Source organism: Sus scrofa, chromosome Y (genome assembly GCF_054392235.1).
Source record: "Sus scrofa isolate SSC_HxYL_T2T_F1_AM1 chromosome Y, Sscrofa_HxYL_maternal_Yorkshire_Landrace_v2.0, whole genome shotgun sequence".
Classification (NCBI taxonomy): Eukaryota; Metazoa; Chordata; class Mammalia; order Artiodactyla; family Suidae; genus Sus; species Sus scrofa.
In genome coordinates this window covers 22,248,000-22,259,718 of record NC_139402.1, presented here as the reverse complement: position 1 = coordinate 22,259,718, position 11,719 = coordinate 22,248,000, and the positions used below count along the sequence as shown (strand labels likewise).

Below are 11,719 nucleotides of genomic sequence, written 5' to 3'. Positions count from 1 at the left end.
ATTTTTCTCGGGCTTGGAGATCTTCCGTTACAATTCGATGTAGGTTACTAAGTCCTTTCTCTAGCTGTTGTGGTCCTGTGATTAGGGCAGCCGTTCCTGTTCCCACGTCTGCAGCCACTCCCAATCCGAGCATTACAGCTAGTGTCAGGGATATGGGCTCTCTTTTTGGCCGATTATATCTATAGTCATATTCATCAAGGACCGCTTTTTCGGGATAGTAGTACACCCGGGGGACAATTTGGACCATAACGCAAAAGTCTTTAGTTTGGTTGAAAACCAAGGTGGAAACACAAGGGGTTAATCCAGTATTACATGCCCACCACCTGTCATAACCAGGTACCAGATACTGACTCTCAGAGGTTCGATTAAAGGCTTCAGTGTGGTTACAAAGGTGTTGGTGGGATGGGGGAACCCTCCCTATGCAGGTGCCTTTTCCAGAAACCTCAGTAAGGGTAAGCTTATTTTGGGATCCCCATGTACATTGGTCTCTATGTTCCTTTGTCACATTGAATTTCCCTCCTCTAGCCATTCCCTCATAGTAAGGTGGGCCCGAGGCTAAGCAAAGCCAACAAGAAGAGGTAGCCTCTGGAGTCGTGGAGTTAAGGGCTTGAAAAGCTCCCTGGATGAGGCTAAAAAGTTTCGCCCCTGTTTTAATAGTGATGTTAGGCTCAGTGGGGACTGATCCAGAGGTTGTATTGTAATCAGAGGGGTTAGGAGATGGCCTCTGTTCTTGGATTGGAGGTCCTTGTTCGGCCAAACCCTTATTTGGTCCTATAGCAACCGGAGGTTCCATCTGAGTTTCTATTCTGAGGCGAATAGTCAGAACAGATCCTTTCTTTCTCCCAGAGCCTCCATAGTACACTATTCCCCAAGACATACCATTTACCCACTTTTGAATATTTTCTTGTTTTCCTTTTTCAGTGAAACTTATTTTTAAGTAATCTAGGTCTAACGAATGACAGCTAATTTGCTTATTTCTTACATCTTTTTGTACCCGCTGTTGCCAATCTTTCCATCTCCCATGGCCATAATTAAATTGATTATAACTGGTAGGATTGTTAACAAAAGAGTAACTTACTCTGTCTTGCTGAGAGACTGGCCATTTCCAATTCCCATCATTAGAAGTTACGCAGCTCCATTGCTTGCAAAAGAAATCCTGAGGATTTCCACAATATTCTTCATTATTTGGGGGTCCTGGGCAAACATAAAACCCGTAAGCACGGAGTACATCGGGGGGTGTGGCCTGGTCATTGAGGCCAGGGATTACTGATCGAAGGCAGACATATAACTCAGGCCACCAGGTCCCTAAGGGAGCCTCCCCTTGAGTGCTGTTAATATTAATACCTGTACCGGAGTCAGTAAGTAACCAGGTGAGAGATAAGGGTTTATGGGAGTTCGGGCTGTCCACAAGGCGTTTACCATTAACTTGAGGAGTTATTGACAGAGTAAGGAACCACGCGATGGAGGCGAAGCTTAAGGGGATTTTCAGTCTTTTCGGCTTTCCACCCCGAATCGGGAGGTGGCGCCGGCTTAACGTGGGATGCATGGATCCAGGTGGGGATTCCTTCGACTTTCACAGCCATTGGTGTGGTCAAAAGTACGAGATAAGGTCCCTTCCACCGAGTCTCGAGGTTTCCTGCACGGTGGCGTCTAACATAGACTGAATCTCCAACTTGGAAGCGATGTGGAACTTGCAAGTTTCCTCCTGAGTAGGCCTCCCGGAGCTGCTTCCACGCTCGCTGCCTCACCCACTCGAGCGCCTTGAGCCTAGAGAACAAAGGCTGGGAAAGCAGCACATCAGCACTATGTGCAAAGGCAATTTCTGCCAACGGGGGGGGTCCCCCGTAGAGCAATTCATAGGGGGTCAGCCCAAACTGTCCAGGGGTGTTCCTCACCCTAAAAAGCACAAAGGGCAGGAGAGCTATCCAATCATTAATGCCAGTCTCTGTGGTCAATTTGGTAAGGGTCTCTTTAATGGTTCTATTCATCCTCTCTACCTGTCCTGAGCTTTGGGGTCTGTATGCACAATGCAGTTTCCAATCAATCCCCAATATCTTGGCCAGTCCCTGACTTACCTGGGCAACGAAAGCTGGACCATTGTCTGACCCTATTACCTTAGGTATTCCAAATCTTGGAAAAATTTCCTCCAGTATTTTCTTAGCCACCACGGTTGAAGTCTCTTTCTTAGTAGGATAAGCCTCTACCCATCCTGAAAATGTGTCTACAAAAACCAATAGGTATTTGTTTCCGTATTTAGCCGGCTTTACCTCAGTGAAGTCCACTTCCCAGTGAGCGCCTGGGTGGCTCCCCCTTAGTCTCTTTCCTGGAGGTATTCTGGAAGGATTAGCATTAACCAGCTGGCAGGGCACACAATGTTTGACCACCGAGTCAGCCACTCCTGGTAGCCTCAGAACATGATAAGGGGATGTTCTGACCAACTGCTGCAGGTGTTTAGTTACTAGGTGGGTTAGACGATGTATCTGTTGGACATATTCTAACCCTTCTTTGTGGGGCAGGATTTCCTTCCCATCTGAGGTATAGCAGGTCCCCTCCGGAGTTTCAGAGAACTGGTCTATCTTTTTTATTTCTTGCCAGTCTTCTAGGGTGTACTGTCGTCCGGGTTCTGGGGCTTTGGGTGTTTCTATCATAGGCAGAAGGTTAACACCCTGGGCTGCCTGCTTGGCAACCCGGTCAGCCATCTGGTTCCCTCTGGATATGGGATCTTTGGCTTTCTGATGTCCAGGACAGTGTATAATAGCTAGCCTTTTTGGCAAATGTAAGGCTTCTAATAGGCTTAGAATTTCCTCTTTGTTCTTTATTTCCCTCCCTGCTGAGGTAAGCAACCCCCTTTGCTTATAGATGGCCCCGTGTACGTGTGCAGTCGCAAAGGCATACCTGCTGTCTGTATAAATGTTTATGGATTTCCCTTCGGCCAGCCGCAAAGCTTGCGTGAGGGCCATGAGCTCAGCCTTTTGTGCTGAAGTTCCTTCCGGCAGGCTGCTGGCCCAGATCATGCGGGTCCCATCCACCACCGCCGCCCCAGCCATCCTCTTACCTTCCACCACATAGCTGCTTCCGTCAGTGAACCAGGTTAGCACTTCTCCAGTCAGCGGTATGTCTGTAAGGTCCTTGCGGACCCCAGTCTCCTCAATCAATAGTTGATGGCAATCATGAGTCACTGGTTCATCAGTCTCTTCAGGCAGAAGAGTGGCAGGGTTGAGAGCGGCTGGTGGAGCGAACGTGACCCTCTCTGTGAGAAGCAGGCTTTGATAGTGGGTCATGCGGGCGTTGGTCATCCATCGGTCTGGGGGCTGCCGAACGATGTTCTCCAACGCATGGGGGGCTATTACAGTTATATTCTGTCCCAAAGTCAATTTGTCAGCGTCCTTGACCAGTATGGCCACAGCTGCGATAGCCTTCAGGCATACGGGCCAACCACTGGCTACAGGATCGAGCTTCTTTGACAGGTAGGCAACAGGTCTCCTCCATGGTCCTAGGGTTTGGGTTAAAACTCCCCGGGCTACTCCCTTACGCTCATCCACATAAAGGGTAAAGGGTTTAGTCACGTCAGGGAGGGCCAGAGCAGGTGCGCTCAGCAGGGCCTTTTTGATAGCATCAAATGCCTTCTGGTGCTCAGGAGCCCAGGAGAATTCCCCTTTTTCTTTGGTTAGTGGGTAGAGTGGGGCTGCTAAGGTCGCAAACCCCGGGATCCACAGTCTGCAAAATCCAGCTGTTCCCAAAAACTCTCTTACTTGTTTGGCTGTGGTTGGGGCCGGTATCTGGACTACAGTTCTCTTCCGTGCCTCCGTCAGCCATCGCTGCCCGCCCCGCAAACTGTACCCCAAGTATGTTACCTCTCTCCTGCAAATCTGGGCCTTCTTAGCGGAGGCTCTGTAGCCTAGGTCAGACAATTCCAGCAGTAGTGCCTTCGTACCTTCTAAGCAGTCCTGTTTGGTGGCTCCCGCCAGAAGCAGGTCATCCACGTACTGGAGGAGGGTCACCTGGGGGTGTTGGATCCTGAAGTTGGCCAGGTCTCTGTGTAGGGCTTCGTCAAAGATGGTCGGGGAGTTTTTGAACCCTTGGGGCAGTCGGGTCCAAGTGAGCTGCCCGGTTCTTCCCGCACCTGGATCTCTCCATTCGAAGGCAAAAAGTGGTTGGCTAGTGGGATGTAGTCTCAGGCAGAAGAAGGCATCCTTTAAGTCCAATACTGTATACCAGCTCCGTTGGGGTGGGAGAGCACACAAGAGGTTATAAGGGTTCGGGACTGTTGGGTGTATATCCTGCACCCGTTTATTGACCTCTCTCAAGTCCTGTACTGGTCGATAGTCATTAGTCCCAGGCTTTCTAACCGGTAGCAGGGGAGTATTCCAGGGAGATTGGACAGGAACTAGGATGCCCTGTTGGATTAATCTTTGAACATGCGGCCGAATTCCTTCTCGAGCTTCTTTACTCAAGGGGTACTGTCTGACTGACACTGGTGTAGCACTGGCCTTCAGTTGAATAACCTGTGGGGGAACTTGCTTTGTCAAACCCATCCCTGCGGTTTCTGCCCAGGCTTGGGGAAACTGTTCCAACCAGAATTGTATATTTTGATCAGGCTTTACTAGGGGAGAATATAGTCGATATTCGTCATCTAATTGGAGGGTCAACACAGTGATAGGTTTGTTATTTGCAGACACTTCTGGTTTCCCTTGTTCAAAAGAAATTTGTGCTCCCATCTTGGTCAGTAAGTCTCTACCTAAGAGGGGTGCTGGGCACTCAGGTATGACCAGAAACGAGTGGGTTACCCGTCCCACTCCCAAGTCAACTGTTCTTCGGGTAGTCCATGGATACTGTTGTTGCCCTGTGGCACCCATCACCCAGGATTTTTTATCTTTTAGTTTTCCTAATGGCTGTAGTAGCACTGAATGTTTCGCTCCGGTATCAACCAGAAACTCAACTGGTTGCCCCTCCACCTTTAAAGTTACCCTGGGCTCGGGGAGGGGGTCCGAACCCCGTCTTCCCTAGTCTTTATCTTCTTCCAGAGCTAAGATCTTCAGTCCTTTGTTTCCCTTCTTGGGGCAGTCCCTTGCCCAGTGTCCTTTTTCTTTACAATATGCACATTGGTCCTTGTCGAGTGGGGTCCTATTGCCCAGGTTCCCTGACTGTCTAGGGCCTGACCTAATTTTCCTAAAATCTCTCTCTCTTTTCCTATTGCTTTTCCCTTCAACCACTGCAGCCAAGATCTTAGTCAAATTCTTCTCTTGCCGTTTATTACGTCTTTCCTCCCTTTCCTCTCTTTTTCTTTCTTTTCTTTGTTCCCTTTCTTCTTCTGTCTCCCTTTTGTAATACACTTTCTCTGCCTCCTTCACTAGATCACGTAACTCAGCCTCCTGTAACCCTTCCAGTCTCTGAAGCTTCTTTCTGATATCCAGGGCTGACTGTCCTATGAAGGCCAGGGCCACTGAGGCTTTCTGGGCCTCCAAGGTAGGATCAAAAGGGGTGAACCGCCTGAAGGCTTCCATGAGCCTCTCAAGAAAAACTGAGGGAGGTTCATTCGGTCCCTGCATCACCTCTCTTACCTTAGCCAAGTTAGTGGGCCGTCTTGAGGCGCCCCGGAGACCCGCCACCAGAGCCTGGCGATAGATTTTCAAGCTCTCCCTACCTTCAGCCGTGTTGTAGTCCCAACCGGGGCGAGTCAAGGGAAATCCCATGTCAATTTCATTTTGCAACTGCGTGGGTCGCCCGTCGGCCCCAGGAACATTTTTTCTAGCCTCTAACAGAATTCTCTCTCGCTCCTCGGTTGTGAAGAGTGTCTGCAGCAGCTGTTGACAATCATCCCAAGTAGGCTGGTGAGAGAACATAAGGGACTCCACCAACCCCGTGAGGCGTTGGGGATCCTCCGAGAAAGGGGGATGGTTAGTTTTCCAATTATAGAGATCTGCAGAAGAAAAGGGCCAATACTGGAGGGGCTGCAATTGGCCCCCCGGTATGGGAGGGCCGTACGTGCGCAGCGGTAATGTCGCGATCTCGTCTGTCCGCTCCGGGGTGGCGCCCCTCCGGCTCCGAGTCCCTGCAGCAGGTCCCTCCACCGCCGGAGCTCCAGGAGGGGCAGAGGGTCCCCTCGCAGCACCCTGTGCCGGATAAGGGGGTGGGGGAACAGATTGGGGTTCCGGCCAAGCCGGCGGCTCCTCAATCTCGGGGTAGATATGAGGAGAGGGCTTGACTTTTTCAGCCGAGTGTTTGTTTTTCTCTCCAAGAGCCAGAATTCGGGGACCTGGCTTTCTTGGCTTATTCAGCCATGGTTTAACCCATGGCGGAGGATCCTCTGCCAAATCTTGTCACGTAAGGATATAGGGCTCCTGATTGGGATGAGAGCCGGGTCCAGTCTGAAAAATAATTGCTTTAACAGCCAGGATAATCTCAGAATTAAAGGTCCCCTCTGATGGCCATCCAACATCGAATGTCGGCCATTCAGAGACACAGAAAGTTTGCCAAGGTCCCTTCTTAACCTGAACTGACAAATTATGAGCCCTGGATTTAACTTCAGTCCAATGGTCGAGAGTCAAACTAAGAGGGGTCGTCACCATCTGTCCCATATTAAAACTGTAGACAAGGACGCACAAGACAAAGACACACAAAACAGAAACCAACAGATCCAGACACACGCGACCCGTCCGCGTCTTCCACAAGCAGGCAAAAGAGTCGGACGGCCGCGGAGGGGGAAGCTTTCGCTTCAACAACAGAACTCGGTCCTCTGACCGACAGAAGGAGACCACCAGGCGTCCCTGGCTCTCCCCACCTCCCGGGGCGTCCCCCAGGGTGGCAGCCTGTGATCCTCCTAGCACATCTGCTGATCACAGTCCCCCAGTCCTTACGGTCTGAGAGGACAGCTGCAAACCGAAAGCGCGCATCACCGAAAACAGACACTCAGAACAGAGACGCCAGCCGACACACACACTCACACGTTCCAAAGGGGATCCCTTTACCTCCAAGTCGGTTCTCGGGTGTGAGGGGTAGTCGCGGGTTTCCCGGCCAACGCACCAAATTGAAAGGCCAGTCGAGTTAAAATCCCTCTCGTCCTGACTCGGAAGAGGCGACACCCCAAATCACTCACGAGAAGCGGTCTTGATGCAAACAGCAAGAGGATTTTTATTCCGAGCGCGCTGGGGCCCACAGTCGTACGCCACGCAGGGGTAGAGGACTGCGGCCCCGAGTGTGGAGTCGGGACAGCTTTTATGGGGTTCATAACAAAGCCCGCGCTTTTACAAACTAATCATTTTAAAATATCGCAAACCAGTCAATTCAAAACTTCGAGAGCCCGCGCTTTGTGGACCAATTAATTTTAAGTTGTTCTGGAGTTACATGTTTGTGCCTGTCTCTGGGTGGGGGAGACATATTGTCACCAAGATATATTTATCAGGATTTTCAACATTTTGTGGCACGCCCGATCTTACTGGGGTCAGTTAGGCGATTGACTTCTCCTCTTTTTATCTTATGCAAGCAGGTTTACAGAAGCCAAACAAGCAGTTAGGAGCAGTTTCAAGAAGTTTCAAGCATAGAGGCACATACTCAGGGGCCTGTTTTTCCCCTTCCACAAAGTTTTGTACAGAGCAGAAAGCAAGCCCTAAAACAGCAAAAAGTATGATCTTTTACCTATAGGGAACAGGGTCTGGAATTCGAGGGCATTTAGAGCTTCTTATTAACTTCCTGGGTTCTGGGAGAGTCAGGTTGCATTTTCATCCTTTCATTGTAAGGTTTGAAAGTGGACTATATGAAATTATCCTTTTACTGAGAAAAATACGATGGTGATGCTCCGTAAATTTGAACCACACCTAAGGAGGACTCGCTTGCCACCACCCAGATCGATTTCCAGATGGGAAAAATGACACCCAGGAGAGCCAGGGCACGGCCTGATCATCGAGGTTGGACCATTGACACATCCAGCTCAGGCCTTCCTTCCGCCCTGGGCTGTCCCCAAAGGCAGGGCTCCAGGGAGATCCCTGAGCAGGAAGGACAGGAACCAGAGACCCGGGCCTTCTGGAAGCTGGTGTGCCTCCCACTCCCTTCGTTCGAAGCGCCATCTTCCCTGGTTGCTAGGCACCTTCGTGTTTGGGGTGCAGGGTTCTGTTGGGTCCACTGGGGCCCATGGTCCGAGGCAGAGCTTTGGGGCCTGGGTTCCTGGGAAGGGCCTGCCTTCTGCCACCAAATGGCTTTGGCTGCCAGCCCCAAAGACATCGGTGGATCCCTATGGTTCCCATTGGTTGCATGGGGAACATGAGTCTGGGGGAAGTGCCCCTGCCCTGGGATCATGGAACCGCTGGTTGGTTGGTCAGGCCAGAAGGAGAGGATGGAAGGCCTGCCTCTGGGCACGACTCACAGAACCAAGTCTCTCCATGTGGGGTACCCCGGAAGAACGATAATCCCTGCCACCTCACAACATGGGGATTTCGGTGTTATGGACAACGCATGTCATCCGAAAGATCCCTGTTCATTGTTGGGCCAAACCTGAGCCACAGGAGTTCCCACCATGGCTCAGCCGAATGCAAACTGCCTAGTACCTCCGAGGGCACGGGGTCATTCCTTGGCATCGTTCCGTAGGCTGAGGATCCGGAATTGCGGTGACATTTTCCTTGGGTCATGGCCACGGCTCCAATCTGGCATTGCTGCCTTTCTATGGTCTGAAGTCATGTTCTCACGCCAGCCCCTGGGAGGCTGCGAGGGTTAATATCCCCTTCGCGCAGACAGTGATACGGAGGCACAGCCACGTCAAGATGCAAGATGTCACATATTAAGGTACCAGGTGGTGGAGTTTGGATTGGTGCCCAGACCTGACCTGCGGAAACGTCGGAACCTGGCCCTTGCCATGCAAGGACATTTGACCTGAATGTTATCCCAGCCACAGGCCTTCGTTCCCTGTGTGTCCTCTGACCAAGGCCACCTGGAACCCAAGCTCCATCAGCATAGACACAAAGCTCGTCCTGCCAATGCTTCAACACATGGCCTATATCGCAAGCATGCCTTCGTGTCTGGGCTGCGTCATTCTCTGTTTAGGGAACAGTCATTTTCATTAGAGGCTACCATGCCCAAACTAAAATGCAGTTTGGACGACATGAGGACCATGGCTGGGAAAGGAAATGAAAGCCTCTCTTGGACCACTTCCCAGACCTTCTTCATCTGATGACCTCTGCATTTCTTTCAGAGGTCCTTATCTACACCCCTGTGATCGAAAGGCGACCACAAGTGGTACCAGAGATACTCCTTGGTGGTAGGTATGGCTTTTGTCTTCCAACTATGTGTTTGGGCCTTTGACCTATTTGGCACTCTTGCCCGTGAAGAGGGAAAGGGCAAGAATGGACAACAATTGGCCCTTCTTTCATGAACCTCCTTCTGAACACTCAGCCACGTAAATGGCACATCCAGCCTCTCCACAAGTCCTTCGCAAAACAGGCAACAGGGATTTCTATTCTCAGATGGCATGCATGGACATGCCTTGGCCCATGATTTCATCGGTATCTTGTCCATACTTAACACCTCTCTTGTTTCAATCACCGTGATTCTCCTTGCGGATAATGCCTATGCATGAGTCCATCCATGTCTCTGCCCACCTCCTTCAGAAGCCACAGAGAAGATCCAGACCACCCATGCAGACGGACACGTCCCTTTCCAGGAGCAATGGTGTTCGCTGTTCCTGGTGGAGGATAATGCTCTTCTTGGGAGCATTCTATCTTTGCATGAACCACAATGATCTCATGAGCTAGGGGTTGGAGTGCGTTGCTTTTCCACGGAGGAGGGAAAAAGGCCACAGAGTAGATGCCTGATTTCAGGTGATAGGATTTAAACGGATGTTAGTTTTAGCATAAAACACCTGTCCTAATGTATGCCCTGGGCAGAGAGGCAAAGATTCCTTTCTTCAATGCCTGTGTAAGAGCAGCAGGCCAGGTGGATGTGTTTTAAACTAACAGTAGAGTTGGTCTTGATGGTGGCCCCACCCATGGCATGGGAAAGGTCCTAGGGTGGTGGTCTCTCAGAGCTACACAGGCTGGCCTACCCCACAGCCAGGTCCTTAGCAACCCACCATAGGAGATCATTCAACCACCGAACCCACAGTTCAGGGATCCTTACCCCAAGAGCTAGGCCAGGGATCAATCCCCATTCCTCTTCGATATCACTTGTGTCCATTACTGCTCAGCCACAAGGGCCGCCTGCTTTGACGTCCTCCGCTTTTGTAAGTGTTGGACGTGGACTAAATGAATGTCTGCTTTTATTGAAAAGAGACAAGAAGACACGCTGTACAGGTGAACAACGACTAAGGTGTCTGTCTTGCCACCACCCATATCCACTTCCACATGGGAAAAAATGACACCCAGAAGAGCCAGGGCACTACATGTACGTCGAAGTTGGAGCATTGACACATCCAGCTCAGGGCTTCCATCCGCCATTGGCTCTCACCAGAGGCCGGGCTCAGGTGAAGACCCTTAGCATTAAGAACCAGAAGCAGAGACCAGGGCCTTCTAGAAGCTGGTGGGCCTCCCACTCCCTCAGTCCTAACGGCCTTCGGCCCTGGTTGCCAGGCACCTGTGCGTTTGGGGGGCCGAGTTCTGTTGGGTCCACTGGGGCCCATGGTCCGAGGCAGAGCTTTGGTGCCTGTGGTGCTGGGAAGGGGCTGCCTTCTGCTACCAAATGGGTTTGGCTGCCAGCTCCAAAGCCATCTGTTTATTCCAATGGTTCCCACTGGTCGCATGGGGATCTTGAGGCTGGGAGAAGTGCCCCTGCCCTGGGATCATGGAACCGCTGGTTGGTAAGGCAAGAACGAGATGACAGTAGGCTGCCTCTGGACACCACACACAAAAACAAGACTCTCCACGTGTGGTACCACAGAAGACGGATAATCCCCACCACCTCACAGCTTTGTGATTTCCGCGTAATGGAAAACACACTCATCTGGAATATCACGGTTCATCATTCTCAAACCTGTGACACAGGAGTTACGTCCAGGGCTCAGCTGAAAGCAAACTACCTAGGAACTCGGAGGACAGGGGGTCATTTCTTGGCATGGTTCAGTAGGCTGAGGATCCAGAAGTGCTCTGATATTTTCTTGGGTCATGGACACGGCTCCGATCTGGCCTTGCTGTCTTTCGATTTTCTGTAGTCATGTCTACATGCAAGCCCCTGGCAGGCTGCGATTCTTACTGCCCGATGTGCAGACAGTGGTACGGAGGCTCAGCCAGGTCAGAATTCACGACGTCATACATTAAGGGACCAGGTGGTGGTTCTTTTATTCGTACTCAGACCTGATATGTGGAAACGTGTGCAGCTGGCCAATGCCATTCAAGGACATTTGTGCTGAGGTTTTCCCCAGAAACAGGCCTACGTCCGCTGCGGTGTGTGGGTCTTTCTCTTCTCTCTCTGATGTGGGAAAAAGTCCACAGAGTCGATCCCTGTTTTCAAGGTGATAGTGTTTCAATGGATATAATTCTTCGGATAAAATTCAAGTCGGAAGATATGCGCTGGGCAAAGATGCAATGAGTCGTTACTTCAATGTCTGCATAATCCTAAGAGCAGGCCAGCTGTATGTGCTCTACGACAAAAGTAGATTTGCTCCAGATGTTGGGGATGCCACCCATGGTTTGGAGAAGTTCCTAGCGTGCTGGTCAATCCGAGCTACACATGCTGGCCTACCCCAGAGTCAGGGCCATGGCCACCAAAGATCCTTTATCGGTCAACGACCTAATCTAGA

General features: G+C 50.9%; 2 protein-coding genes across 2 annotated transcripts; both read right to left on the bottom strand.

Moving 5' to 3' along the window:
- Nucleotides 1-1,371: 1,371 nt before the first annotated feature.
- Nucleotides 1,372-4,993, bottom strand: LOC110256649 (endogenous retrovirus group K member 25 Pol protein). The gene has a single exon (XM_021072807.2). The coding sequence runs from the start codon at nucleotides 4,854-4,856 to the stop codon at nucleotides 1,422-1,424; it is 3,435 nt and encodes a 1,144-aa protein (XP_020928466.2). The 5' UTR covers nucleotides 4,857-4,993; the 3' UTR covers nucleotides 1,372-1,421.
- On the bottom strand, nucleotides 4,994-8,129 carry LOC146394428 (uncharacterized). Its single transcript, XM_085009087.1, has 2 exons — nucleotides 8,084-8,129; nucleotides 4,994-6,316 (listed from the first exon to the last, which is right to left on the bottom strand). Exons 1-2 carry the CDS (start codon nucleotides 8,127-8,129, stop codon nucleotides 5,004-5,006), a joined length of 1,359 nt encoding a protein of 452 aa, XP_084865213.1. The 3' UTR covers nucleotides 4,994-5,003.
- Between the last annotated feature and the right edge of the window lie 3,590 nt (nucleotides 8,130-11,719).